Source organism: Drosophila albomicans, chromosome 2R (genome assembly GCF_009650485.2).
Source record: "Drosophila albomicans strain 15112-1751.03 chromosome 2R, ASM965048v2, whole genome shotgun sequence".
NCBI lineage: Eukaryota > Metazoa > Arthropoda > Insecta > Diptera > Drosophilidae > Drosophila > Drosophila albomicans.
In genome coordinates, this window is record NC_047631.2 from 17017758 (window position 1) to 17042802 (window position 25045).

Genomic DNA, 25045 nt, shown 5'->3' on the forward strand with positions numbered 1-25045 from the left:
TTCAAAATCAGTTTACACTTGAATTTTATTCGTTTAGGTTCCGATTTATACATATATAATAGTTTTTTTTTTTTTTTGAACGTGCTCTTTTTTGGTTAGCGCGTTTCTTGCATTTCATTTACTTCGACTTCATACCCGAAAACCGAAAATGTCGAAGCGCAGCGCAAGAGGAAAACGTGGAAGGACACCAAGTAAAGGCTCAGCGACCACTATTGATGGGTTGAACGAAATGCTTGATGCACAATTTCCCGATGATTTCAACGTTGCTCAATTGGATCTGATGAACGATCTGGGCGAAGAGTTCTTTGCAAACTCCTATGAGATGGTGCAACATATTTTACAGGTCAGCAAATTTGCGGCAAGGAAATTGAAAGGATTCGTCGACTTGCTCGCCCGACTTCATGGCCATTACACGGAAGAGAAGGCATTGACCGCATCGATGCAGGAAAAAGTGGGCGCGGCACAACAGAAACTGAAAGTGTCCCTTGAAGTCACCTTCTCATATGACTCGATGCTTAATGAGCTGCGTGACGCGTTGGCCGAGGCGTGGCGCACCGCGGATGCAGCTCATCATAGGGAGGTGGACTTGCACACCAATATCGATTATGGATATGCTGATCAGCAGACGAAACAAGCGCCAGTCGAAAGCACCAAGTCCACGTAAGCTCATCCGAAAATAAACCTTCTTTCATAAATTTAAATGTTATTTCTCAGCAAGGAGATGTGGCTGCGTGGCGTGATCTTTAGGGAGCGCGATCGTCTGGCCCGAGAGCTGAAGGAGCATCAGAAACGCCTCGAAACAAATCGTTTCTACTCGGGGTCCTTGGAGGGCATCATCGAGGATCATCGCGCCACGATCAGCAGACAGCAAATGCGGGTTAAATTCTTCGAAACCGAAATGTTCAAGCTGGAGCACAAACAAAGGGAGATGGTGGAATCCTATGATGAGCAGTTCCTTGTGCAGCGTCGCGATATCGAATCGCTCACTAATATGAACTCGAATTTGCGTGCATTCGAGCGGAAGTATCAGAGTGCCAAGGCATTGACTGAGAATCAAAGACAAGTGATTGAGCGAATCTTGCACAATAATTTTACGCTACAGAAGGTGAATCACCGCCACGAAGAGCAAATATTCCATCTGAAGGCAGTCTTGAGCAATTTGGAGAGCGACAATCGTGGATTGCGACGCGAGAAACAAGAGCTCGACTATCGTGGTCGCTCCAATGTGCGCGAGATCAAAAAGAAGGTCGAGCTCCATATGCTGCTCATGCGACGTTTCCATCAACTGACCAAGAAGAATAACGAGCTCATCGAACAGGATTTGCTCAAAAGGTAAGTGAACTCATTTAGCAAGCAACACAAACTTAATTTCTTATCTACAGCAATGAACTGACGGGTGCCGAGAAGCGATTGGCCATTGCGATGAGCAAACTGGATGAGACCACCAAGCAGAAGGAGGAAGCGGAACGCTACAAGGATAAGCTGCGTGCCGAGATTACCACTCTAAACGGTGTCCTGGCCAGTGTTCGTTTCGATCTGATTACGCAGCGAGGTCGCACCCAGGACACTCAGTTGCTGCTGGATAGAGCGCATGTGTCCTTGGATGAGCGAGACGAGCAGATACACAAACTGATCAAGGAGCGCAACGATGCACTGGCCGAAGTCAACGAACTGAACAAGACCATTGAGAGACTGGAGGGTAGGTTACCAAAAGGGAACAGTACTTTAATTTCCGTCCATCTGTCGGTCTGTTAGTATAAATACGTTTATCTTTGAGTTGATCAGTGCTAGGGTCACAAGTAGTCCCTAAGACCTTCAATACGATCCGATTAATAATTTGAAAATTGAATTTATCACTTGTATGTAACGATCGATATCTGACAGTCGTGTCTTCCCAATACAATCCAATGACAATCCTTAATCACAATCGGAGTATAGAATTAAAATGCGATATGAAGTCTAATCCTAATCTTCTTCGACAGAACATGTTGCTTTAAAGACGACAAAGCTACAAGAGGTCCAAGAGCAGCTGCAGCAAAAGCAGACGGAATATCTGAGGATCAAACAGCAAATGGAAATACTGCACTCGGAGAAGATCATGCTGCAGAAGAGCAACGCAGTGTGTGGCCAGGATCGCCAGAAGCTGCAAAACATCAATACCAAGCAGACCTTTCAAATCAATCAGCTGTGCAATCAACTTGCCTCCCACGAAAAGGAGAACATTTCGCTCAAGAATCAAATCGATCAGATCAACAATCTGGTGAAGCACAAACAGACTGAAATACACGCAAAGGAGCGAATGCTGCAGAATGTGCGCAACGAACTCCACGAGATGAAGATACGTTCCGGCCAGCTGCAGCATACCATCGAGGATGACGAGCAACGCTTCAAGAAGATCACGTTTCGGTTGGACGAGGAGCGGCAGAATAAGAATTTAATTGGACAGCAAATGATGCGACGCAATGGCGAGTTGCGTGTGCAGCAGGAGAAACTATCGATGATGCAGTTGGCGTTGAATCGCGGCACCATGCAGTACAATCAACGCATCGAAGACATTCGGCTGCTGAAAACTGAGATCACCAATCTGCGCATGACCAAGGAGTGCTTGGAGCGTGCCGTGTCCAGCACGGCGAATATGCGCCGTGAGATTGTGCGACTCGAGCGTCAGCTTGTCCGGGAACGCTTGCACGTGGCAGCATTCACGGACGAAATGAAGCATCCCTATCGCATACATCGCTGGCGTCTGTTGCGCGGCCAAGATCCGCAACGCTTTGAGCTAATCGTCAAGATACAAGCGCTGCTCAAGCGTAACATCAGTATGACGGTGGAGCGCACCAATCTGGAGCAAAAGGTGCACGATGTGCAGCGCAAGTACGAGGCGCTCAAACAGCAGCTGCTGCACGTTTCCGATCCGCAGATCAAGGATCGTCTGTGGCGACAGCAGTGTATCAATCAGCGACAAGGTCGCAAGCTACGTGCCATGAAAGCCGAGCTGGCCATCAATGAGATCGATCTGGAGGCACGCGATGTCATCATTGGCGAGTACAAGAATGCACTGCGAAAGCAAGAGGAACCCAGCCCGGGCATCGTCAATAGCATTGTTAAGCCGGTGGTAGACAACCCGTACACGGATCAAATCATCCAGAGCAGTTCGTCAGCAGTATAAGTAATTTATTTTTTTAAAGCAGCGTGCTGACCATTTTGAAGCCGGCGCCCAACGTGCGGGGCAACTGTGCTGGCGCCGAATAGCAATGCGCCTGCATCTGTTCGAGTAGTTGACGTTCTTCCAGCAGCTTCTGTTTGCGTCGCTTTTCCTCCAGCAGTTGGGTCTTGGTCTGCGCAAGATTGCCGCGCATCTCCTCCAGCTTCAGTGATTTGAATTTGTCGTCCGCCTCTCGAGCACTCAGCTCAGCCATCAGCACCTTCAGCTTGCGATCCTTGGCCGATAAACTAGCCTATGAATGAAATGTAATCTTTTAATATACACATATTTTTTAATATTAATGAGAATTGATTTTTACTTTGATGGTGTTGAGCTCTGCTTGCACCTTGTGACTGGGCAGCTTGAGCATGAACTCCTTGAGTGCGGCATAGAGTTGTTGCGCCTCGTTCAGCGCACGTTCCTGCTCAAGAGCTGCCACATTCTGGCCAAGCAACTGTCGACGCAATATCTGTATGCGTTCGAGCAGATCCATTTTCTCGGGATCTTTTCCACGCAACAGACGCCAGCGATGTATGTTCATGGGCGTCATCATCTCGTCCTGCAGGGCACGCGCTTTGATCCGCTCCTGGTTAAGCAAACGCTGCATCTGTAGCAGTTCTTGTCGCAAATCAGCGGCGCTCTCGCGATCCGTGCGCAACACATTGCGCTCTGTACGCAAATTCTTAATCTCCACAGCCATGAGACGCATATCATCCTGACATTGGGTGCATTGACGCTCCGTTTGATCGTAGGCCGTCTGCAGATTCTCTAGGTTATGTTGGAGGCGAGCGTATTCCTCGTTGCGCTTGGTGAGCGCCGCATTGATTGCGTTCTTCTCGTTCATCAGATTGTCGACGTCTTTGCGCAATCGAGCCAAACGTTGTTCGTCCTCCTGCAGCGACTTGGCATGACGATCGTTCTCCTTGCGCTTATCGAGCAGCTCGGCTTTGGTGTGCTGCTGTCCCAGCTGCGCATGGCGAACATCGTTACGCAGCAGGCGACGCTCCTTCTCCATGCGATCAATCTGCAATTGCAGCTTACTAAGCTCGCCATCTCGATAGGTAATCTTGCCCTTAAGTGACTCAATCTGTGCCTGCAAATTAGTCACTTGATCGCGCAGCTTTTGTCGCTCATCGTCGGCGGTTTGCAGTGATCGCTGCAGACTTTGACGCTCGTTGGTTAACAGATCATGTTGCTGCTGGAACTTGGAGCACTTGGCCTCCAGATCACTGATGGTGCGCTTCAACTCGATCTCATAGTTCTCCTTCAAGTGAATTTCATCTGTAAAGGAAACAGCTTTAAAATGAAGAAAAACAGTTGATTGAAGATTTCCTCACTTTGCAGCAGATCGAGCTTGTCGATCCAGTGCTGAATCTCATCTAGCTTTTTGGACTTTTCCTTTTTGTGCTTCTTTATGTCCTGCTGTTGCTTTTTCACCTTCAGATCCATGCCACTCACAATGTCCTTGAGGGCACGCAGTTCATGTTGCGATTCTTGATACAAAGCTTCGCTCTGCTCGGCTGTCTGATGCTCGCTCTGCAGATCTCGCTTCAGCACATCGCGTTCCTTGGTCAGATTCTCGTTGTTCTTCTCAAAGTGATGCACCACACGTCGCATAGACTCCAGCTCCTTGTCCTGAGTGCCCAGCTGTGTTCTGCAGACAACAACAATACAGTTTCTTATTTAAAGGCAAGAAGTTTTTGCTTACTTGAGCCGCATGTTCTCCTTTTCGACCTCCTGCTTGGCCATATCCAGTCCGCCGTATTTGCGTGCAATAGTTTCCTGGGATTTGGCCAGCTTGGCATTGTCCTGCCTTTGCTTGATGAGTTCATCCTCTCGCATCTTCAACAGATTGATGCGCTGCGTTAGCGCACGCTTGTTTTTGTCACGCTCTCCCACCGTGTACTCCAGATCCACAGTGATCTTGGCCAGCTTATTGCAGGTGCTGTTATGCAGCGTATTCAAATGCTCCAGATTCGTTTTGAGCGAGAGTATCTGCAGATTCTGACGCACTTTGACCTTGGTCAGATGCTCGTTTTGCGACTTTGTGTGAGCTATCTGCTCCAAATACTTGGTCTCGTCGCTCTTCATAGTTGCCAGCTCCTTGGCGAGTGCGTCGCATTTGCGCTTCAAGTTGCAGGCATCGCTGGAGGTTTCCTGCAAGCGAGAAAAAACTCATGATTGATCCAAAATACATTTAATTGTGACTTACATCTAGAAGCTTGAGCAGTTCTTTGTTCTTGCCCTCCAGCGCCTGAATGTTGCCCTCCACCTCGGCGGTGTAGACGCGCTGCAATTGCAGTCGTTTGTTTAGGTCCTTGATCTCACCATTGAGTCGCTCGCACTCTTTGGTATCCTCACGCTTGTTGCTCATCGCTTGACCTTTTTCAGTTAGAAATACCACCATGGATTCCGCTGTCTCTAGTTTCTGGCGCAGTCGCAAACCTTCGTCCTGTGCCGTCTGTTCACGTATCTGTGCCGCATCCTTCTGCTTCCAGGCGCCCTCTGAAAATACTCAGTTTTAATACCCATATCCCTGGGCAATCCTTACACTTACCTATCACGCCACGCAGCTCCTCAATGGTGGCCATGTCGAGCTTGCTAACACGCGCCGCATTTTCCAGGCGACCCTCGAGTGTGGCTATCTGTTCGCGCAGCTCCTGCGAACGTCCTTCCTCCATGCGCAGATCATTCTTGTAGCGTGTGCCGCAGATCAACAGACGCTGCACATTGTCTGCATTGTTTGGCGTATCTTTCTGCCGCAGCGCCTTCGTTGCCTACAAATAACATTCGTTTTTATTACAAGTTTGTTAGAGAGCATTAAAACTCTACACACCTCGGGTATTTTCTCGCCCAGCTCCCGGAAGAAATCATCATCAAAATCTTCGGGTACCAGTGGCTCATCTTCGGAACCTGAAGCCTTCGACATCTTTCCGAATATTGACAAAACCAGCAGCTAACTGAAAATAGCGTCCTGGCAACAAGTTGCCATACCGGCAACTCGGTTTCCAAGCAACATCAGCGCTCAACAGGTTCATTTTGATAGTTTTATTTATTTTTTGTATAGTTACTAATCAAGTTCATGCTCCTTATCGCTATGGAAACGTCAAGTCTTGAAGCTTTTTGGAATATTAAATTAAGCTAAGGACAGCAATAAATATTAGACTAGACTAAAATGGAAATGTTGAACTTAAATCTAAAAATTCAACTAATTTATATTGTTATGTCTAGACATCACATAAAGCTTCTAACAGACTAAGGACTACGGCCACTCATCCTCGAAGGGAGCATCGTGAACGGTGTGAAAGCTAAGACCGTTTCCTTCGGGTTTGTGCCACGACGGCAGCAACACAGTGCGCCAAAAAGATCTAACAATAAATTATTTAAGTGAATTATAGAATGGGATATAAAAAGAGCATTCTTACCTGCCACGCACGAGGCCCAAAAAGAGTTTCCAGTTCTTTTTTGCGCCAAAATTATAGGGATTGATGTAGATGCGTTGCTGCTGCAACAAACGCTTAGTCTCCGCCTCATTGATGTGCGCCTCGACGCTCGTCTCGCCGCGAGTTATTAGCTTAGCATGCCAGCTGCAAAGGCTGCCTAGAGCAATAACCACAGCCACATTGGTGATTGCCATGAACCACATAACACGTCGACGTGTAGGCGAAGAAGTTTCGGGGTCGTCAACAGGAACGGGCAGATTGTGTACAGCTGGCGGCAACAAGACATCATCATACTCATTGGGATGTGTCTATAAAGTAAAGAAAATAATAAACCGAATATAGCATCATTAATGATTAACTCACCACCGGTATAATGTGTCCAGTAAGATTGAATTTTACGGGATGTCCTTCAAGTGGTTCCAGCTCTGTCCAGTTATCACTATGATCTAACCATAGATATTTGTGGCCAATCTCCAAGCCAGCAATGATCAGAAACAGGCAGCCCATCGTTGTATAAATCATATACAGAAAGAAGTAGCGATGATTCCCATAGCCCACGCAATTGTTAAGCCAAGCTGCAAATGAAATGCTGAATTAACTCAGACAGTTTAAATAATCACAACAATACAAAACTAACGACAGTGATGATCCATCTTCAGTATGCAACGGTTGCAGATGGAACAGTGATGAGTGCGTGGTGGTTTTGGGGCAATGCACTTGGCACACATGCTTACTGCCTCTACCTGAGAAACGCCTTCGGGTGGATGTCCGGCGGGCGTGATCACAGCCATCACATAGTGAAAGATGATGTTGAGCAGTATCCAGTTGCCAAATATGAGCAGGAATACGGTGACAGCTGGGCTCTTGGCCCACCAAAAGGGAAAACCAATCCAATAGGCAATGCTGACAATGGCAGTGGTTAAAATGGCAACGCCCACAACGAAGAACTGCAAAAGCAAAGGATTGGTCAGCAGGGGTAAATAGAAACAAATATTACTACTTACTGGACCCAGACAATAAGTATAGTTGTCGACGATCCAGAAGATAGGCGTCATGCACACATCAGTGGCATAGCCAGAGTTCATGTGCGCGTTGAACGTTAGAGAATGCCAACAATGTTTCATGTAAGCCCAGCGCAGTCTTAGTATTGAGCTGCCGGCAAATCACTCATTAGTACACATTAAACAGCACAACTTCACACTTTTACTTACACTATGCTTTGTGCCCAGTTGCCCCGCCATGTAATACGCGCCATTCTTTCAACTTTTCACTTATATTTTGATATTTAATACTAACAATCCTTCATGCATCCTTTTTTGTTTTGTATACCATCAGCTGTTCGTATTGGAACTTTAGTGCTGCATAACATAAGCATATTAGTGCTTTAAACGTTATCGTTTATCGACGAACCACCACTGCCTTTTATTTTATCGACTGCTAGATTTATTTAATCGAAAATCGAAAATTCAAATCATTTTGTATGAGAAACAACAAAAAAGTAGTAACGGTTGAATACAATTTGTTGACCGTGCTACCGTCCAATTCCAGCAGACCCATCGGAATTAATTTGAGGTTTATGGTGCACACCTGCAGCCAGAATGCATCTACAACTGCCTTAAAGCGCACATCAGCATGCTCCATGCTCATGCGTTGCAGCAAATTACCCGTTTCTTTAGCCTGCAAATTAAGATGAACATTAAGTTTGCTTGCTTTAAAATGGAATTAAAATATTTTCAATACTTGAATCAGTTCATCTTGACTGACGCGTGCCACCAAGATAATCTCCAAAAATGGCACGAGAAGAAAAACTAAGTGCGACAACGCTTTGGTCACATCGTAAGCCTCCTCAATAAATGTATAATCCGCAATAGCTTGATACTGCATGAAAAATCCCAGTGTGGTGATGAATAAATTAATTCCCAGCGACATCACGAGGCAAAATGAATTAAGCACCAAATAAGCTCGGGAGAAATGAGCAATCTGGGTATATATTTTGGCCAGTTCATCCAACTGATCTGCCAGATCACAAAACCGTTGCATGCGATAGTAAGGTTTATGCAGAAACATTCCCAAAGGGGTTTGCAATCGGTTCACTTCAGCGAGCATCTTTCGCAACACATTGTTGATCTGTATGAAAAGGCAGTGAGCAACAAGAATGCTTCCAAAGAAACAGTTGTTCAAATGATTGCCCAGCAAAATTGGAATCATTGTGATGCTGCTGTGCATCCAACTCAGCTCTGGCTGTTTATGCTGCTGATATATCCACGTTGCCAGCTGCAGCATGAAGGGAAATCCAAACATTTTGACTGCACCAAAGATCACAAAGCGTCTCACGGCCAAAAACGAGACGTCAAAATAGTTGATGGTGCTGAACAAGGGCACATCGTTCAAGTAGTTCAGTATGGGATGCATCATTGCCCACTGTGTCACATAGTTGAGCAAGACGGCCACGGCATTGACATAGCAATACGTCTTTATGATGTCCAGCTTTGCAAGTTGGCCACTTTTGTACTCCGTCCATATGAGTTGCACATAGTAGAAGCCAAACAGAAAGCCAACCACAAAGCAGTAGATGGCCAGGGGCTTCGATAAAACAAATTTTCGACGCCTAATGTTAAAGCGACATGCCGAAAGTCCATAGAGATTGCTTTGCAGTACCGAGATTCCTACACCGATTAGAACTACTTTGCTGACCAGACTCCAGGAGCTCATCACTCCAGTCAGAGATTGCCACCAGAAACGCAAGCGTCGCTTTGCCGCTTTCACGAATCGCATGTTACTGCCTCGCACTTGCCACACGAATGAATCACTGACTTAATTGTCCGTTTAATTGGGTCTATAGCCCATTAGCTATCCATCCCTAACTAATTATTTCCATACATAGCTAATTTCCTTTGGCACAACAAAAGTACTTAGACAATTAAAATCTGATAGTTCGCATACATATTGTATTAGGAGATGGTTTAGTGACTAAACTTTAGTCGATGTTGTTTATGCTTTAATGGTAGTTGGTGTTGAATATGTAAACGAAATTTTCATTAATACATTGAAACTTTCATATTTTATAAAATGTTATGTGGTATAAAAATATTTTATATTTCCAATATTATATTGAATTGTGTATTTAAGTTTTATAAACTTTATTTTTAATTGTTTGTATTTTTAAATTTTTGGTAGTATGTCTGTAGTGAATACAAAACAAATAATTTTAAAATATTACTTGTGAGTATCAGGAACTTGACTGGAGAAACTATCCATCAGAAGTTCAATATATGTTATATATTTCTGTCCGATACGAGACGGTATAGCAATGTCCGTCTGTAGATAGAGCAACTGCAAGCGGATTTTAGCTGCTTTGGTACTTCAACGATATACCAAATATAGCCTTCGGTATATTTTAGTATTAGAATATAATGGGTTACTGATATCCCACACTTGACTGTAGCTTTCTTAATTGTTTTGTACTCTAGTAGCAAATTATTTTAATGAAAATCTCACTGTGAGGTCATTTTGTATAAGAAACAATAAGAATCCGGCAACTGTCGAGTACATCTTATTGACAATCGATCCATCCAGCTCCAGGAAACCCATGGGCATCAGCTTAAACTCAACTGTGCGCACTTCAAGCCAAAACAAATCCACTTCTTGCTTGAATCGCACATCCGCGTGCTCCAAATTCATGCGCTGCAACAAATAGCCCGCTTTCCTAGCCTACAAGTAAATGGAAAATATCTCTTTTTATAAATGAACATATTGCTTATATAAAAGTTAACAACTTACTTCATCGATTAGCAGCTGCGTTTCGTTGGCTAGGAGAAGGATTTCCAAAAAGGGCAGAACCAGAAACACAAAATGAGCCACCGCCTGGTCGATGTCATAAGGTTTCTCCAACATTATGGTGTCCACAAAAGCCTGATACTGCACATAACAGCCCAGAGTTGTGTTGCACAAATTGATGGACATGGTGGTGACCATCGAGAAGCAGCCAAAGTCCAAGAGTCCTTGACAATAATCGTTAACTAGAGCATATTTGCCAGCCAACTCATCCAAACGATCCGCTAAATCACAGAAGCGTTGCATGCGATAGAAGGGCTTATGAAGTGACATCTCTGCCGGAGTTTGCAATCTGTTGACTTCGGTTAGCATCTCGGCAAGCAACACATTTATCTGCTTGAAGATTGCCTTGCTTATGACAATGCTGCAAAAGTAACAATTGTTCAACTGACTCCCCGCAATGATGGGCAACATTGTGGTGCTCGTGGTTAGCCAACTGAGTTGGGAATGTTGCTGTTGCTGTTGCAGATGCTGATGGTAAAGTAATAAAGTGACATGCATCGCCAGTGGAAAAATAAAGATCTTTACGAAGACCGGCGCCATGTGGCGAGCCATGGACAACACAGTGACATCAAAGTAGTTGATGACTGCAAAGATTGACGTCTGGTTTAACAATTCACGCACTCGCACACAAATGCTCCATTGATAGAGATAGTGCAGCAAGCTGCCACAAGCATTCATATAGCAATAGATCTTGATGGCATCGCGTTGATCGATTTGACCACTGAAAAATTCCTGCCAAATGTGTTTCACATAGAAGAGGCAAAAAATCGTAGCCACCGTCAGGCAATAGATCATCATGGCCTTCGAGAGTCGAAACTGTTGGTGCTTCAGACTAAAGCGAGCCGGGTAGAAGCCATAGAGACAGTTGAGGAACAACATCACCACATAACCGAGGAGCACCAGAATGGCGATGGGTCTCCAGTTGCGAAACCGTGCTGGTCTCCGCAGTCGTTGTGCAGCCGCTTTCAGGACACGCATGTTACTAAAGCACCGCTTTAATCGTCCTTCATGAAGCGACTGGCGTATCGTTGATCTCTATGAATTGGAGCAGCAAATTAGCGCATTATAATTAGCATTGATAACTTGTATATTACTTTACTTTAAATGGATTTGGTGTCCAGCGAAATACTGCCGCTATTGCTATTAAAGCAACGCTTTAATAATCAATAATTAAAGTTCTTACATATCATTAATCTCTGCAAATATTAGAGTAGTAATTAACACGTTAGCTTCTGCTTAAAGCGTACCTATTAAAAGATTTCACATTTGTAAATCGGACATTAAAGTATAGGGTGTAATACGGGTTAATTTATCCGCTTGTTTATCAGTTATGATTATTAGTTGTTTTTGTATTATATTTTTATAAAAAGTTCGCATACGATGTTATTAAATCGGGCAATAAAGTGAAGCTTTAATGGTGCTCAGTAAAACTGCTTTCTTATCGTCAATCTCCGAATATTATATGCGTATTTCAAGGGCAGTTATTGTAGTACAATTTAGATTGAATAACATCAATATTATATTAAAAGTTAGTTAACATTTTTACTAAATTGGATCCTTAAAGTAAAGCTTTAATAATCTTTAATGCAGCAGAAAAACCTTTAAGAAAAAGTTTGTTTAATGTATATTTAAAGTTGATTGCTACTTTAAATGGGTTTGTAGTCCAGCTTGCTTTCCAGTTTTTTGTTGTCCGCCGTCTTGCGCACCGCCTTCATGAAGTCCTCGTGGATGACATATTCGCGATCCTCGCGCAGCGCAAACAAACCCGCCTCGGTGCAAATGTTGCGCAAGTCGGCGCCGTTAAACATGTCCGACAACTTTACCACAGCCTCATAATCGATTTCGCCATGTTTGGCCAAAGGAGCAGCATGTATCTTAAGGATTTCCAAGCGTGCAATCTCATTGGGCAGCGGTATCTCCAGTTTGCGATCCAAGCGACCCGGACGCATCAAAGCAGGATCCAAAGTGTCCGGGCGATTGGTGGCCATAATTATCTTGACCTGCCCCAACGCATCGAAGCCATCCATTTGGTTCAGCAGCTCCATGAGTGTGCGCTGAATCTCGCGATCTGCTGAAGTTCCCTCCGAGAAACGACGTCCGCCAATAGCATCGATCTCGTCCATGAAAATTATGCACGGCTGATGATCGCGTGCATAGGCAAACATCTCGCGTATGAGGCGAGCACTTTCTCCAATATACTTGTCCACAATGGCCGAGGACACGACCTTCAAGAAGTTGGCATCCAGCTGAGAGGCAATGGCGCGCGCCAGCAGCGTTTTCCCAGTGCCTGGAGGACCATAGAGCAGACATCCCTTGGGTGGATTGATGCCCACGCGTATAAAGAGCTCGGGATTCATCAATGGCAATTCAATCACCTCGCGCAACTCTCGAATTTGCTGACCAAGTCCTCCGATGGCTGCATAATCCACATTGCCGGGATCTTCGTGCGACATGTTGTAGACCAAAGGATCCACTTCGCGTGGCAAGTATCGCATGATGGTCAATGTGGTGATGTCTAAGGCAACTCGTGTTCCAGGCTTCAGTTTTAACTTGTCCAATTGGCGACGACATCCGACAACGTACCGTGGTCCATTGGCGGACTTAACAATGAAGTTGTCTGGCGTCAATTGCTTAAGAACTTCGCCAAGCATTTGGCCCACACTCTGCAGCGCCTTCAAGTCATCCTCGGATTTCTGGAACACAACCTGAGAAGTCTTGTGCTTATCGCGCAGCGCCTTCAAACGCGACTCGATTTCACGATGCTCCAGCAGCTTTTTGCGGTATGCAACTAAGGCCTCAACGCGTTCAGCGTCCATTGTTGGGTTTGTAGTTGGTTGTGGATTTGCCATGCTGCTGTTTGATTTCGATTTTAATTTATGATTTTCTATAAATTCAACACGAACTTTTTTCGAGCAATGCTTTAAAAGTGCAAATCACGTCTAACGATATGATTGAAAATGGCGCAAATGACAAATGAATCAGGGCTGCACAAGTAGTTGCTGACGCTGTAACGTATTATTTAAATTACGATTGCTTAATCCTTGCCATTATCATCTGTAACAAATGATACTCATCATAAAATTAATGTATATTGGATAAATTGTATACATTGCCATTTAGGTTTGTTTATGCAAATAATTGAGAAATAATAAAAAAAAACATATACGATACAATGAAAAGTGCCAGACATACTGCTTTGGTGTGTTTTATCTCATGTATTTTATTATTTGTATTCTTGGTTTCGTATTTTGAAAAAAAAAAAAAAAAAAAATAAAATTAACTGCGTTCATGCTTTTTTTTTAATAAGCAAAACCACAAACTATTTTTAAATTTTAATAGCCTAGCTTACAAAATATACCAAAATGTTATATGTAGAGTGACCAGCTGACTATTTGAGACTTGGTATATTTCAACGGCGTAGACAAGTACATTTTAGTAATTTCGAGGCGGTCACACTCCATCACAGGTGTTAATAAAACAGCTTTAAAGAAAGCGTTTCCTGCGCGTCGCGGATGAATATTTTTCCGTCAGAAGAAAAACGCATAAAACTTACTCTGCCCCGTGTACGTGCTGCACAAATAATGTATAATAATGTGTATCGCAGCGGTTAGTGCCACAATAACCAACGCAAATGCAATGCAAATTGCACAACTCGACAGTATGTGCAATTTAATAATTTGGGCGCTGCGAGGAGACTCGAACACCACAGTGTAGACATGAAATAAAAAGCAACAACAATTACAACGAACTGCGAAAAGCAGCAACAACAACAACATCGGTAGCAGCAGCAGCACCCAGAGGCAGAGCAGAGCAACGTCAGCTTCGTCGTTGCTTTTGCGGTCGCTCGCTCGATTCGCTGCTTTGCTAATAATTTCTCCGGGAGCTTCGCTGGTGCTCCGCTGGACGAAACCAACACAAAAAAAAAACAAGTGTGAAAAGAAAGTGTATACAACAACAAAAGTGTATGTGTGTGTGCGATTTATTTATGTTGTTTAGCAACGAAATCAAACGAATTAGTTTAAGAATGTTGTTTGTGTGCAAATATCCATAAGTATTAAAGAGAAACGCAAAAATACAAAGTGCAAAATGTTTACAAAGAAATCACATGCAGATGTTAAAAAGTCGACAGCAAAGTTGCAGGATTGCAAAAAGGATTCGGCCTCCCGCCTACGACATCTGCGCACAATATTAGGTAATTGTATAAATTATTTAATAACTTGCAGAACTGGTTAATTGTATACATATTTATTGTTGCTATTTACCTTGGCTCGCAGACAGGTGGGCGTTTTGGCCATGGCCATATAAATGAACCAATTCGGTTTGCTGGTTATTATTATGCATAAAAAGCAACGACCCACAACAGCTATTTAATGCTATTTCCTGTTGGAGAATAAATACTGAAAAACATATCATTAATTTATGCAAAAACTAGAAGCACTCATCGCACAATGTGTGAAAAACGTCAAATGATAAAACGCGGCAGAAATTATTACGGCGCTTTTTCAACTGTTGACTGAGTGGCAACATTGTTGTTACAATTTCAACACCAGCTAACAAATACATACATACCTTGTACATGTGAGCATGTGAGTGTATGTGTGTGTGTGTTTGCATGCACTCGCTGTGTAACTTTCTTTTTGTGTCATTGAACGGAGTAATTTTGAAAAACCACCCAACAACAATAATAACAACAACAACAACAACAACAGGTGCCAAAGCACCCGCTCAACTCCCATTGTTGTTGTTAGCTTGCTTGGCAAATTACACGCATTCACACACACTCTAGCAAGAAAAATCACACACTTGCTTGTACACGCACACATGCGCACCGTCTATTGGAAGTTCTTTTTTCCCAATTGTTTGTAACTTTTTATCAACATCATCAGCGGCAACGGCAGCAGAGTCGCATTTTGTTGGCCTTCTATGAAACCAGTTTTAGAGGTTTCTTGGCCTACTCTTTGTCCCTCGCATGTTTAGCTTTCTTCTCTGTTTTGCATCGTTTCGCTGATGACAGCAATACCGGCACTTCCCCTTCTTACCTCCCCCACCCTTCTCATCATGCTGGCAACTGATTCATCAAATGTTGTTTTTCAACGCATATTTTGTTTTATTGTAAAGCCGCCACAGCCATCGTTTTGGTTTGCGGTCGTTTTATTCTTTGCTTTATTTGTCATGCATATGTACGTGTGTGTGTGTGTATTTTGCCTATGCTACTTCGTAGGCCCATATGAACATGTTGACCCGTTACCGTTATCGGAGAGTGCAATGCATATGGCGGCTCTTTGTTTACCAATCACAATCAATGACGATGTCGATGGATGTCGGCGTTGCGTCACCAGCGCCACCTGTTGCCCATATTCAGAAGCAGACGACTGCTTGATAAGATCAGTTATAAATGCATTTTTGGGTTACATTTTAATTTGTTAAGAATGTGTTTTATTTATTATTATAAACTCTTTTACAAATGAGTGTGAGTTGATATAGTATATTACTGTAAATAAGGAATTTAATTTGGGAAAATAAAATAATATTGACGAGATAAAGTATATAGTGTTAATAACATATATGTGAATTTATAGCAACAATTAATATGATTGTCTTGTGTTGCAGATAATGTAGATTACGAGGAGTCCAAGTCGCTGTTCGAGACAAACTACAGCCATGTGTACTTCATACTCTACGACACCTTCATCCAGGCCGAGGCGAATCTCAAGCAGAAAGGTAATTTTAATATATCCATATATCAATATAAAGATTATTTCCATTTCCTTTTTTTTTCGTATGTTTATTTTTGGTTTACTCTTCCTCCTTCGTTTTAGCCCGTCCTAATTTTTGTTAATCTTATTTTCTGCTAATTCAGAAAGCAAACCACATTAAAATTAATGGTTGCTTCTTATTTGCGTCTCTGTTTTTTTTTTGTTCCTCTTGGTTATCTATGTTTATGACTCTTGGCCCCATTAATTTATGCAGAGTTAAAAAAAAAAATGAAAAGAAAATAAAGAACAACACGAAATGAACACTGATGAAAGCGTTTGCTATATTGTAATTATGTTTAACGAAATATTTATTCTAAATTCAAATCCTATTCTATTCTTTTTTGCCCTCTCTTTTTTATACCTTTTTACCGGCAGAACTTCCGTTTCATATTGGTAAGTTTATGTGTGTGGTTTCTTATTGAGTTATCCGAGTTAGAAATGCATCAAATTACATTCCCCAGAGTTTCGCTTTTTGGTATCGGATATTGTAAATATTTTGCATATCTTCGCATTCGATTTGTCATTTATAACATTTGCCTTGATTTTGCGCCCTGTCTCTATCTCTCTTCTTATTCCGCCCATTACCCAAAGACATTCTCTTAATTGAATTCTCTAAAAGTTGCAGTTGAATAATGAATGCATATCTCAAGTAACAGTTATTGGGTTAGATTCCACTGGCACATATTGTCCGCTAAAAATATTTATTGTTAGTTTAAAATATGTGTCATTGGAATCCGATTTTAATTCCGATTAGAATAGTTAAAATTACTCATCTATGCATTAACTTTTTGCGATAACTTGGCGAAAATGTAAACTTGGAACAACCCATTACTCATCGACGCTTCCATTATCACAATCTCTCGCTCTCACGCACACTCTCTCGTTCTCTCTCTTTCTCACTCTCGCACTTGCTGTGTTGCATCTTGTGCTCGTATTCCGTCCCCATTGGCATGTGCTTGCTTTAGGCATCTTGGACTAGTTGGCTCTGATTACTTGGCATATTTTTAATACCTTTTTTCGCTCTCTATCACAGTGCACAAGGCGCATCGCGAGGAGCTGGACGGTTCGCTATGGCTGCTGGAGAAGATACTGTGCCTGCTACCCGAGCTGTTGGCACGTCGCTGGCAATGCCATTCGCTCAGCCGGATCATGGCCAAGCTGCTGCACTTGGGCAACTCCCCAAAGCTGCGCCGCGAGGGTGTCAAGTGAGTGCCATAAATAAATATCTTATTGCTCAACTTTGCTAATTTCCATTCCTTGCTTTTGCAGATACTTTCTGCTGTGGTATCAGACGCTAGGCGAGAATGCGCCCAGCTATGTGCACGCCATGTACGCGGACCTGATACCCGGACTCATTGTGCCGCAGAAGGGTGTCGTTGGTCCCGACACGGAATTCAACACCACGGATTTCCTCTCGCATCCCAATATGAAGGCTGACGGCGGCATGGCCTCTGTATTCCATGACAATGCCTTCTCGCATCCCGTGCAGAGTTCTGAAGTTGTGGCCCTGTTGCCGCCATCATCCAGCGAAAAGTCAGCACCACCAGATCCCCGCGATGGACTCGAGGTGCTGCTCAATAGCATGGTGCAGACCGCAGCCTGTTTGCGTTGGCGCGATAATCGCGCTCAGAAGGATCATCGAGCGTTTGCGTTTCTGTTGCAACGCTTCAAGGAGGTCTTTCTGCCCGTATTCTCGCCCAGCTTCGATGCCAGCCAATCCATCTACAATCCTCGCCTTGAAATGCCCGTCATGCGATCGATACACAAAAAGGAAGAGGTGATGGCCTCCTGTGTTGTGGTGCTCATCAATTGGGTGTCGCGTTTCACGCACGAACGTTTGCTCAGCCATCGCTTGGATTGCGCGCTACAGATCGAGGGCGTGGATCATCAGCGATTGCTGGGCTATCAGCAGGGATTGATTGTGCGCGACGTGTTTTACGTGAGTCGCGAGAACATCAACTTTGTGCACGAAGTCTATCGCCAGGCCTTCCTGTTGAACTTCACATCGAAGGCGCAAATCGAAGCAATACGCACAGCGATTGCAGTTTACAGAGATTGGATGACGGGCAGCACGCCGCCACCATTTCTACTGGAGCCCAACGAAGATCAGTCGACGACGACAGCGACAACGCCATCGAGTCACTCGAATGCTGGCGGCACGCCGCGTAGCCAAAGATTGCGCACACCCTCGTATGTGGGTGCCATGCAGGGCAGCAAGGAGCAACAGCAGGTTGTGCGGGCCGGCATGCAGAATGTGCTGCAAGTGTTCGTCACGAATGCGGCGAATGTGTTTCTTGTGAACACGGCCAATCTCAACATCTGCTTTCCGACACGCTCCGTGACTATCGTTCGACACCGCTGCAGGAACAGACGGAGATCTGCAAGAAGGTGCTGAACGTGTATCGCACGATGGTGATGAACACGCGCATGGAGTCGCGCACCTGGGAACAGCTCTTGCTTGTGCTGCTGCAGGTCACATCGGTTGTGCTGCATCAGAATCCGCCGCCCAACGGCAGCAAGAGCGCCAATCTGGGCGGCATACTCGGATCGGCGATATTCCAAACGCTGATTGTCACCTGGATACGAGCGCACACCAATGTCCCCGTGAATGTGGTGCTCTGGGAGAAGTTTCTCACCGTGCTGCAATCGCTGACACATCGCGAGGAGTTGATCGTCGAGTGGAACAAAACGATACAGACGCTAACACGCGTCTTCTCGCGCTACACCTACGGCATTAACTTGCTTGATTTGCCGCTGGATCGTGTGGCGGAAAGTCGCGGCAAACGGCGACGCATTGGCAGCGTCTGGCAGGGATCGGGCAGCAACAGCGCCGGCGCAAGCATCACACCCAGCGTGCAACGCGAACGTGAAAGTCTCGCCGAGTCGAACAGCAGTCGCTCCGATGAGAACTCGCAGGCGGGCAGCCACAGTCAAGCGCCGTTGCTGCAGTCTGCGAATCGTACACACCATCAGCACACACAATCCCATGGCGGTGGCACTGGACACGGTTCACGTCCTGTGCCGTTGACGCCGATGCTGAGTCGCAGCTACAGCGAGGGAAGCCTCGCATCGGCGGCACGCAATTCACGCATCCGTCGACGCCGAGTGGCTGCTGCAGCTGCACCCAAAGCGGAGGCGCCGCTGGATGTGCGTGCGTGTCTGGAGCACACGCTGAGCACGCAGAGCAATGCGCAGGATTTGCGGCGTGCCATGTCGCTGGACTCGTTGGCACCGGTGCGCAAAAGTCGCCGGCGTCGTGGTTCCCAACAAGGTGTCGACGATGTGGATAGCTATCAGGATGGCGAGCAGGTGGAGGACAACGAGAGCGGTGCGGGTTCGCGGAGCCCATCGCCCACGGCCAGCAGCGGCATTGAAGGCGGTTCCATCAAGGATGCGCAGCTGCACATCGATGTGCTTGCTGCGGACTCTGGCAGTCTGGAGGATGGCAATTCGGGCAGCTTTGGTGCCGGAAGCTATGGCTCGGAGCGTCGCTCGATAATGCTGGGCGGTGCTGCAACGGGTTGGCTGCCCGACTCCACGTCCATTATGTGGAAACGCATGCTGGGCGCGCTGGGGGATGTGAATCGCATACCGAAGTCGGAGCTGCATGCCCAGGTGTTTAAGCATCTGCTGGAGATGACACAGAACCTCATCAAGATAAAGCAGAATCAGGGCATCTCCACGGACAATCAAAGCACACCGCCACCGCCCGCCTTGGTGCCGCCAATTGGCGTTGTGGCACCTTGGTGCTATGGCGCCCTCTCTTTGGATCGCAGCTTCAAGAAGGGCAAACTGTGGGCACTGCAGCTGCTCTGCGCTCTGGCGTTGCAAGGTGCCGTGGGCATGCAACAGTTGCCGCTCTTCTATCATGCGTTGCATCAGCTGCTCACTGGCGAGGATCGCGATTTGATCTATGCGATCATGAAGCATTTGGAGGGACCGCGTTTACTCAGTTTGCTGCTGCCAGGACACACGCTACTGCTGTTGGATTTGGTGCATGCGAGCGCCATATTGCTCACCTCGTTAGAGGTCACCAGGAATACGCCACGTGCCGAGGTTGCTGCGCTTTTGGGTTCGCTGCTCTCGTATCCGCCCACGCTGCTGCCACGCCCCGTTCTGCAGCCTACGGCACAGCAATTCGAGCTGATGGAATGCCCCGATCTGCAGGATCATATACTCAACATAATGCTGCGTTGTGCGCGTCGCGAGCCATCGGCAAAGGCGCGTTGCATTGCGCTCTGTCAGCTGGGACAGTGGCTGCTCTTGCGTCTGTCGCAGCCCACGAAGAATGCAGCACAGCGTACGCACTTCCAGCAGGCGGTGCCGCATCCTAAGGATGTGCTGCTGCCCAAGGAGACGAATGCGAATAGCTTTAATCCGCGCATACGCGAAGTTCTGCAAGTGCTGCTCCAGGCGCTGCAATTCAAGCATCACACCATAGCTGTTATCGCTGTGGATGCGCTGAAACTGTGTGCGGAGCGTGGTCGCCAACTGGCGGCCATTGAGCGTGTGCCGCAGTTAATTATCACGGCGCTGTGCAAAGCACTCGAGATACAGAATGTGAGTAAGCCGAAGGATGCGGATAAAGTGGTGCTCACCTCACTGATGCTTTGCCTGGGCGAGTTTTGCATGGCTATTCCGGCTGCTCTCATGCTGGAGCCGTACAACGATCAAGGCGACACGCTGGTGCTGCAAGTGCTGCGTGTCCTACTTCAGGTTGCGTCCGGTGCGCCGCGTCACGAACGTGTGAAGCTGACGTCGGACGATGACTTTGACATGCACATTGCGAGCGATGATCTGCAGGGCGATGGACGTCTGCCCGAAGCGAGTTATCAGACATCTGAGACTATACAGGCCTGCATATCGGCCATTCGATTGTGCGCCAAGGCGGTGGCCATGCATCTGGTCACGCATCTCGGACACTTTCCCATGGGAATAGGTGCCTCACGCTTGAGTTCGATGGTCGAGGAGCAGGATGACATCTATAGTGGCACCGGCAGCATTGGCGGCACTCAGCTGGAGCGACGCGACTCAGTGGAGCTGCCCTCGGTGGTGAACGCACAGAATCTGCAGCTGTTCATGCTTAACTCTGGTCTGGTGGCCAGCTTCATTGAGCTGCCCACGTTGAAGCTTCCGGGCGGCGGCATCACAGCAGGTTTGGTCACCGCCGAGAAGCAGGTGCGGGTGTTGATGCGTGATCTCAATGGCAAGGCCTGTTGGGATGCTTCGATACTCTACTCGGAGCCGCGCAAGTGTGACGCTCAAGTGCCGACGCCAGCTCATGCGCAATTCAGTTCGGAACGCTACGATGGACCCTCGAGGCATGCGAAGCAATGTCAGCCCATGGATTCGATGGTCGGGCAGGAGCTGCAGCTGCCACGGCATACGCTGCGACATCGGCCAGCGGGTGTGTTGCCACTGGCCAAGGATGTGGCGCCAGATCTGGATCAGCTCGACGATATGCTCGCCTACATTGGCCACACGAGTCCCGAGTGCGTGCCGCCCACGGTCTCAGAGCTGAATGCACCCAGTTGCAGTCCGCTGAGCAGTTCACAGGAGGCACAGGCCATCTCGGTGATTCTCAATCAACGTGTGCTGGAACAGGAATTTGTGGCACACTCTGCACAGCAGTCTGCGGTCTCCGCCTCGACTTTGCGACACGCTGGCTCCAATTCATCGCTGCTGCAGCCAGATCAACGCTCGCTGCACAGCGCCACAGCCTCGTTTGATTCGTTTACGGGCGCTGGCAGTTTGCCCAATCGTGTGGAAACTCCCTTCCAGTATTGCCGGTTGCTCTTCGCCCACTTGGGTCTAGCTGGCTGGGAGCGACGCTCGCGTACTCATCTGCTGCAGCGCAGCGAGAAGTTGCTTCGGGAACTGCGCAATGTGGATCTGCAAAAGTGTCGTGAAACGCACAAGATGGCTGTTATCTATGTGGCCGCCGGGCAGGAGGACAAGACGAGCATACTACGCAACACCAGCGGCAGCAGCATGTACGAGATGTTTGTGTCCGCCCTCGGCTGGGAGATTGAGCTGGAGACCCATAACGGCTTTCTGGGCGGATTGCCGCGTCAGGGTTGTGGTGCAACGGCGCCGTACTATGCCACGCCCTTCCTGGAGGTGGTGTATCATGTGGCCACGCGCATGCCATCGGATTCGTCGGAGGCCATGCTGCTGAAAACGCGGCATTTGGGCAACGATGAGGTGCACATTGTGTGGAGCGAACATCATCGCGACTACAGACGTGACATTCTGCCCACGGAGTTTTGCGATGTGCTCATTGTGGTGTATCCCCTGAGGAACGGGCTGTTCCGTGTGACGGTGAATCGTAAGCCGGAGGTGCCGTGGTTTGGGCCGCTTGCCAATGAGAGTGTTGTGAGTGGCGCCTGCCTGGCCACGCTGATTCGTGCCACGGCCATCAATGCGAGTCGCACCAAACGTGCCGCTCTGCCGCTCTACCAGCAATTGTAAGTTGTCGGCAGTCGATTTGACATTGCTTGCAAAACTAAAAGGTTTTCTTTTGTTTTTATTGCCACTATTGCAGCTATGAGGAGCGCAATCGCTCGCTGGACAGCGTCTCGTCGCGCTACAAGGAGAGCACCACATTCGAGGACTTTGCCAGTCGCATTTACAATCCAATGCCACTGTCCACTCTGGGTACACTGCGTGAATCGAATGCCAGCAGTGCCGGTGCACCGCTTGCTGCAGCATTGATCGATCACAATCGTGCCTCTGTCAAGGGTAACTATCACGTGTGAATTGTGGCCAATCGCGGTGGCTCATTCATAAATTGTTTTGTGCTTTGCAGGTTGGGTACAAGCATCCATTGATTCGACACCAACGCTTGGCATTGTGCCATCTGCCTCCGCTGGCTCAACTGCGGCCATGGAGGCGGCCACAAACAGTGGCATTGCATCGGCGTCGCCACGTGGTCCACGTAAGTTGGGAGCGCCCTTCAAGAGCGTGACCAAGAAGCACTCCTTGCAACAGATTGTTGTTGGCGGCAGCTCTGGCGGCAGTGCTGGAGGTGATACACCCCCAGAGAGTCCTACGTTGCCGCTGCGACGAATCAAATAGACTTTTGGCACACACGAATTGGCGGCCATGGTTACTATTACTATTACAATAGCAAGAACTATAACTATTCCTACAATTCCCCCACTCTAACTATACTCATTCCCCGATAAAAGAAACCCAGAGCCAGGCTGATTCTCGAATACCTAACTGGTTTCCCCCAAAAACTATAAAAAGGGGTTGCCTGGTTGGTGAGAGCAACGATGCAGAGTTCTATTGAAAATGAATAGTATTGCAAACAAAAAAAATCACTAAAACCGTTTCCTTTTATGTTTATTATTGTAATTTATTTCAATCAATTTATCGATGCTAATTTAGTCTAACTATTACTCACTGTAATTAACTATTTATTTGCCACACAATTCCACAATTTCCAACTGCGAATTGTAGTATGTATTTATTAATCAGTTTGTTCGATTTCAAATGCGATTCCATGTTACGTCCACTAATTTCTAATTAATCCATTTCAATTAATCATTATTAATGATTTTAAATATTAACCTAATTTACGCACTTCTATAATGAGCTCTTTAATAAGCTAATCTATCAATTGATTGCAATTTATGGTTATCCTTATTTGTTGTAATTCTGTGTAATCAACACTAACGATAGTTTTATCATTTTAAATGGTGACGCTCAGAGTCCGAAGGATTACTGTGTTGTCTTGATCCTAGATTTTCTATATATTTTAATGTTTTACGCTTCGAGATGCAAATTCAAGGAATTCGTTAAGTGTTAAGCACAAAGCAACAAAATCAAAAACACAATTACAATCGAAATTTATTTACACATTTGAGATGGCTCTATAACTCTGCCCATTAAGCAAAAACAGTTACTGGTTAGTATTATGTATTCGAGCTCTATATGTATAGACAATCTAGTTGATAAGTATGCGAAGAAGTATAAGAATCTATCGATCGATCTATTTACCAACATTGTTCAAACAATCGGGTTTTAATTGTAATACACGTATATATATACATATGTATGTAAAGCAGAAAAGAAATTGTTAACTCATTTAATACGAAAGCGAGCACATTTTTAATTGTTCGACCAATAATTTCAAACAAATTGATCAAATGTATATTTATATACGTTAATTTTGTATTTATTTATATTGTATTTAGTAAAGGGGCAAGTGAGATATATAAACAAAACAAAAAAAAAAAAAATAAGGAAAGATGTTTAATTGCAATGCGTTTTTGTTGCACAAATGTTTTATGAAATTTTTAGTCTAATTAACACAATATTAATATTTAGCAATTACCTATGTGTGTAAGTTTTTTTGTATAAACAACCAAGTAAAACAAAACAAAAAACAATAAATAAATCCTAACTTTTAAGCTAATATGCAAAACGACAAATTTTTGTAACTAACACCAAGTACACACCACGCATTATACAACTCTTATACTTACTAATTTATTTAAGAAACAATCGAGTATTTTTCATAAAATAAATGCAATTCAATTCACATTCGTTGTTTCGTTCTCTAATTACGCTGATCTAACATAGAATGTCGCACCCCGTCAAGGGTGTGGAATTAGAGGTAAATAGAAGCCAGGTGTTATGTTTTGGGTGCTGCACTTTTATACTAATTAAGCCTTGGCTCCGCTTGTCACGTAAACGCACTTCCCCCCAGAGATGTGTGCGTGACACGATGACGCTGCTGACGTACTTAGCAGGATATGTTTAGTAGGACACGTGCTAGCTCGTGTCACGTTAGATTTCGA

The 25045-nt window shown here is 45.7% G+C and overlaps 7 protein-coding genes across 7 annotated transcripts; 2 read left to right on the top strand and 5 right to left on the bottom strand.

The window, feature by feature from the left end:
• The first annotated feature begins 17 nt into the window (after window positions 1-17).
• Window positions 18-3504, top strand: LOC127565845 (cilia- and flagella-associated protein 58). The gene is made up of 4 exons (XM_052006543.1): window positions 18-660; window positions 715-1332; window positions 1383-1699; window positions 1983-3504. The coding sequence occupies exons 1-4, from the start codon at window positions 149-151 to the stop codon at window positions 3164-3166; spliced, it is 2631 nt and encodes an 876-aa protein (XP_051862503.1). The 5' UTR covers window positions 18-148; the 3' UTR covers window positions 3167-3504.
• On the bottom strand, window positions 3180-6226 carry LOC127565846 (cilia- and flagella-associated protein 58). Its single transcript, XM_052006544.1, has 7 exons — window positions 6039-6226; window positions 5760-5979; window positions 5415-5707; window positions 4911-5359; window positions 4540-4856; window positions 3522-4483; window positions 3180-3455 (listed from the first exon to the last, which is right to left on the bottom strand). Exons 1-7 carry the CDS (start codon window positions 6129-6131, stop codon window positions 3180-3182), a joined length of 2610 nt encoding a protein of 869 aa, XP_051862504.1. The 5' UTR covers window positions 6132-6226.
• Window positions 6227-6235: 9 nt separating this feature from the next.
• On the bottom strand, window positions 6236-7973 carry LOC127565847 (palmitoyltransferase ZDHHC16). Its single transcript, XM_052006545.1, has 6 exons — window positions 7857-7973; window positions 7650-7797; window positions 7283-7592; window positions 7009-7220; window positions 6628-6953; window positions 6236-6570 (listed from the first exon to the last, which is right to left on the bottom strand). The coding sequence occupies exons 1-6, from the start codon at window positions 7898-7900 to the stop codon at window positions 6465-6467; spliced, it is 1146 nt and encodes a 381-aa protein (XP_051862505.1). The 5' UTR covers window positions 7901-7973; the 3' UTR covers window positions 6236-6464.
• A 93-nt stretch (window positions 7974-8066) lies between these two features.
• On the bottom strand, window positions 8067-9420 carry LOC127565919 (putative gustatory receptor 97a). The gene is made up of 2 exons (XM_052006855.1): window positions 8386-9420; window positions 8067-8322 (listed from the first exon to the last, which is right to left on the bottom strand). Exons 1-2 carry the CDS (start codon window positions 9418-9420, stop codon window positions 8089-8091), a joined length of 1269 nt encoding a protein of 422 aa, XP_051862815.1. The 3' UTR covers window positions 8067-8088.
• A 441-nt stretch (window positions 9421-9861) lies between these two features.
• Window positions 9862-11460, bottom strand: LOC127565920 (putative gustatory receptor 97a). The gene is made up of 3 exons (XM_052006856.1): window positions 10426-11460; window positions 10144-10356; window positions 9862-9978 (listed from the first exon to the last, which is right to left on the bottom strand). Exons 1-3 carry the CDS (start codon window positions 11458-11460, stop codon window positions 9862-9864), a joined length of 1365 nt encoding a protein of 454 aa, XP_051862816.1.
• Window positions 11461-11758: 298 nt separating this feature from the next.
• LOC127566013 (26S proteasome regulatory subunit 10B) lies at window positions 11759-13441 on the bottom strand. Its single transcript, XM_052007335.1, has one exon. It carries the CDS (start codon window positions 13329-13331, stop codon window positions 12129-12131), a length of 1203 nt encoding a protein of 400 aa, XP_051863295.1. The 5' UTR covers window positions 13332-13441; the 3' UTR covers window positions 11759-12128.
• A 502-nt stretch (window positions 13442-13943) lies between these two features.
• Window positions 13944-24773, top strand: LOC127565810 (probable Rho GTPase-activating protein CG5521). The gene is given in 8 exon segments (XM_052006400.1): window positions 13944-14674; window positions 16093-16203; window positions 16614-16631; window positions 17272-17443; window positions 17508-18571; window positions 18574-22705; window positions 22783-22979; window positions 23047-24773. Coding segments are annotated over 8 exon segments (6069 nt in total). The 5' UTR covers window positions 13944-14568; the 3' UTR covers window positions 23316-24773.
• Window positions 24774-25045: the final 272 nt, after the last annotated feature.

Coding starts and splice junctions, on each gene's coding strand:
- LOC127565845 (XM_052006543.1), top strand. CDS start 149: ATGTCGAAGCGCAGCGCAAGAGGAAAACGTGGAAGGACACCAAGTAAA. Junction 661..714: donor GTCGAAAGCACCAAGTCCAC/GTAAGCTCATCC, acceptor GTTATTTCTCAG/CAAGGAGATGTGGCTGCGTG. Junction 1,333..1,382: donor GAACAGGATTTGCTCAAAAG/GTAAGTGAACTC, acceptor TCTTATCTACAG/CAATGAACTGACGGGTGCCG.
- LOC127565846 (XM_052006544.1), bottom strand. CDS start 6,131: ATGTCGAAGGCTTCAGGTTCCGAAGATGAGCCACTGGTACCCGAAGAT. Junction 5,360..5,414: donor AACTGCTCAAGCTTCTAGAT/GTAAGTCACAAT, acceptor TCTCGCTTGCAG/GAAACCTCCAGCGATGCCTG. Junction 4,857..4,910: donor AAGGAGAACATGCGGCTCAA/GTAAGCAAAAAC, acceptor TGTTGTCTGCAG/AACACAGCTGGGCACTCAGG.
- LOC127565847 (XM_052006545.1), bottom strand. CDS start 7,900: ATGGCGCGTATTACATGGCGGGGCAACTGGGCACAAAGCATAGT. Junction 6,954..7,008: donor CTGGACACATTATACCGGTG/GTGAGTTAATCA, acceptor TTTACTTTATAG/ACACATCCCAATGAGTATGA. Junction 6,571..6,627: donor TTGGGCCTCGTGCGTGGCAG/GTAAGAATGCTC, acceptor ATTTATTGTTAG/ATCTTTTTGGCGCACTGTGT.
- LOC127565919 (XM_052006855.1), bottom strand. CDS start 9,420: ATGCGATTCGTGAAAGCGGCAAAGCGACGCTTGCGTTTCTGGTGGCAA. Junction 8,323..8,385: donor GTCAAGATGAACTGATTCAA/GTATTGAAAATA, acceptor CTTAATTTGCAG/GCTAAAGAAACGGGTAATTT.
- LOC127565920 (XM_052006856.1), bottom strand. CDS start 11,460: ATGCGTGTCCTGAAAGCGGCTGCACAACGACTGCGGAGACCAGCACGG. Junction 10,357..10,425: donor CGCAGCTGCTAATCGATGAA/GTAAGTTGTTAA, acceptor ATTTACTTGTAG/GCTAGGAAAGCGGGCTATTT. Junction 9,979..10,143: donor TTATACAAAATGACCTCACA/GTGAGATTTTCA, acceptor ATCCGCTTGCAG/TTGCTCTATCTACAGACGGA.
- LOC127566013 (XM_052007335.1), bottom strand. CDS start 13,331: ATGGCAAATCCACAACCAACTACAAACCCAACAATGGACGCTGAACGC.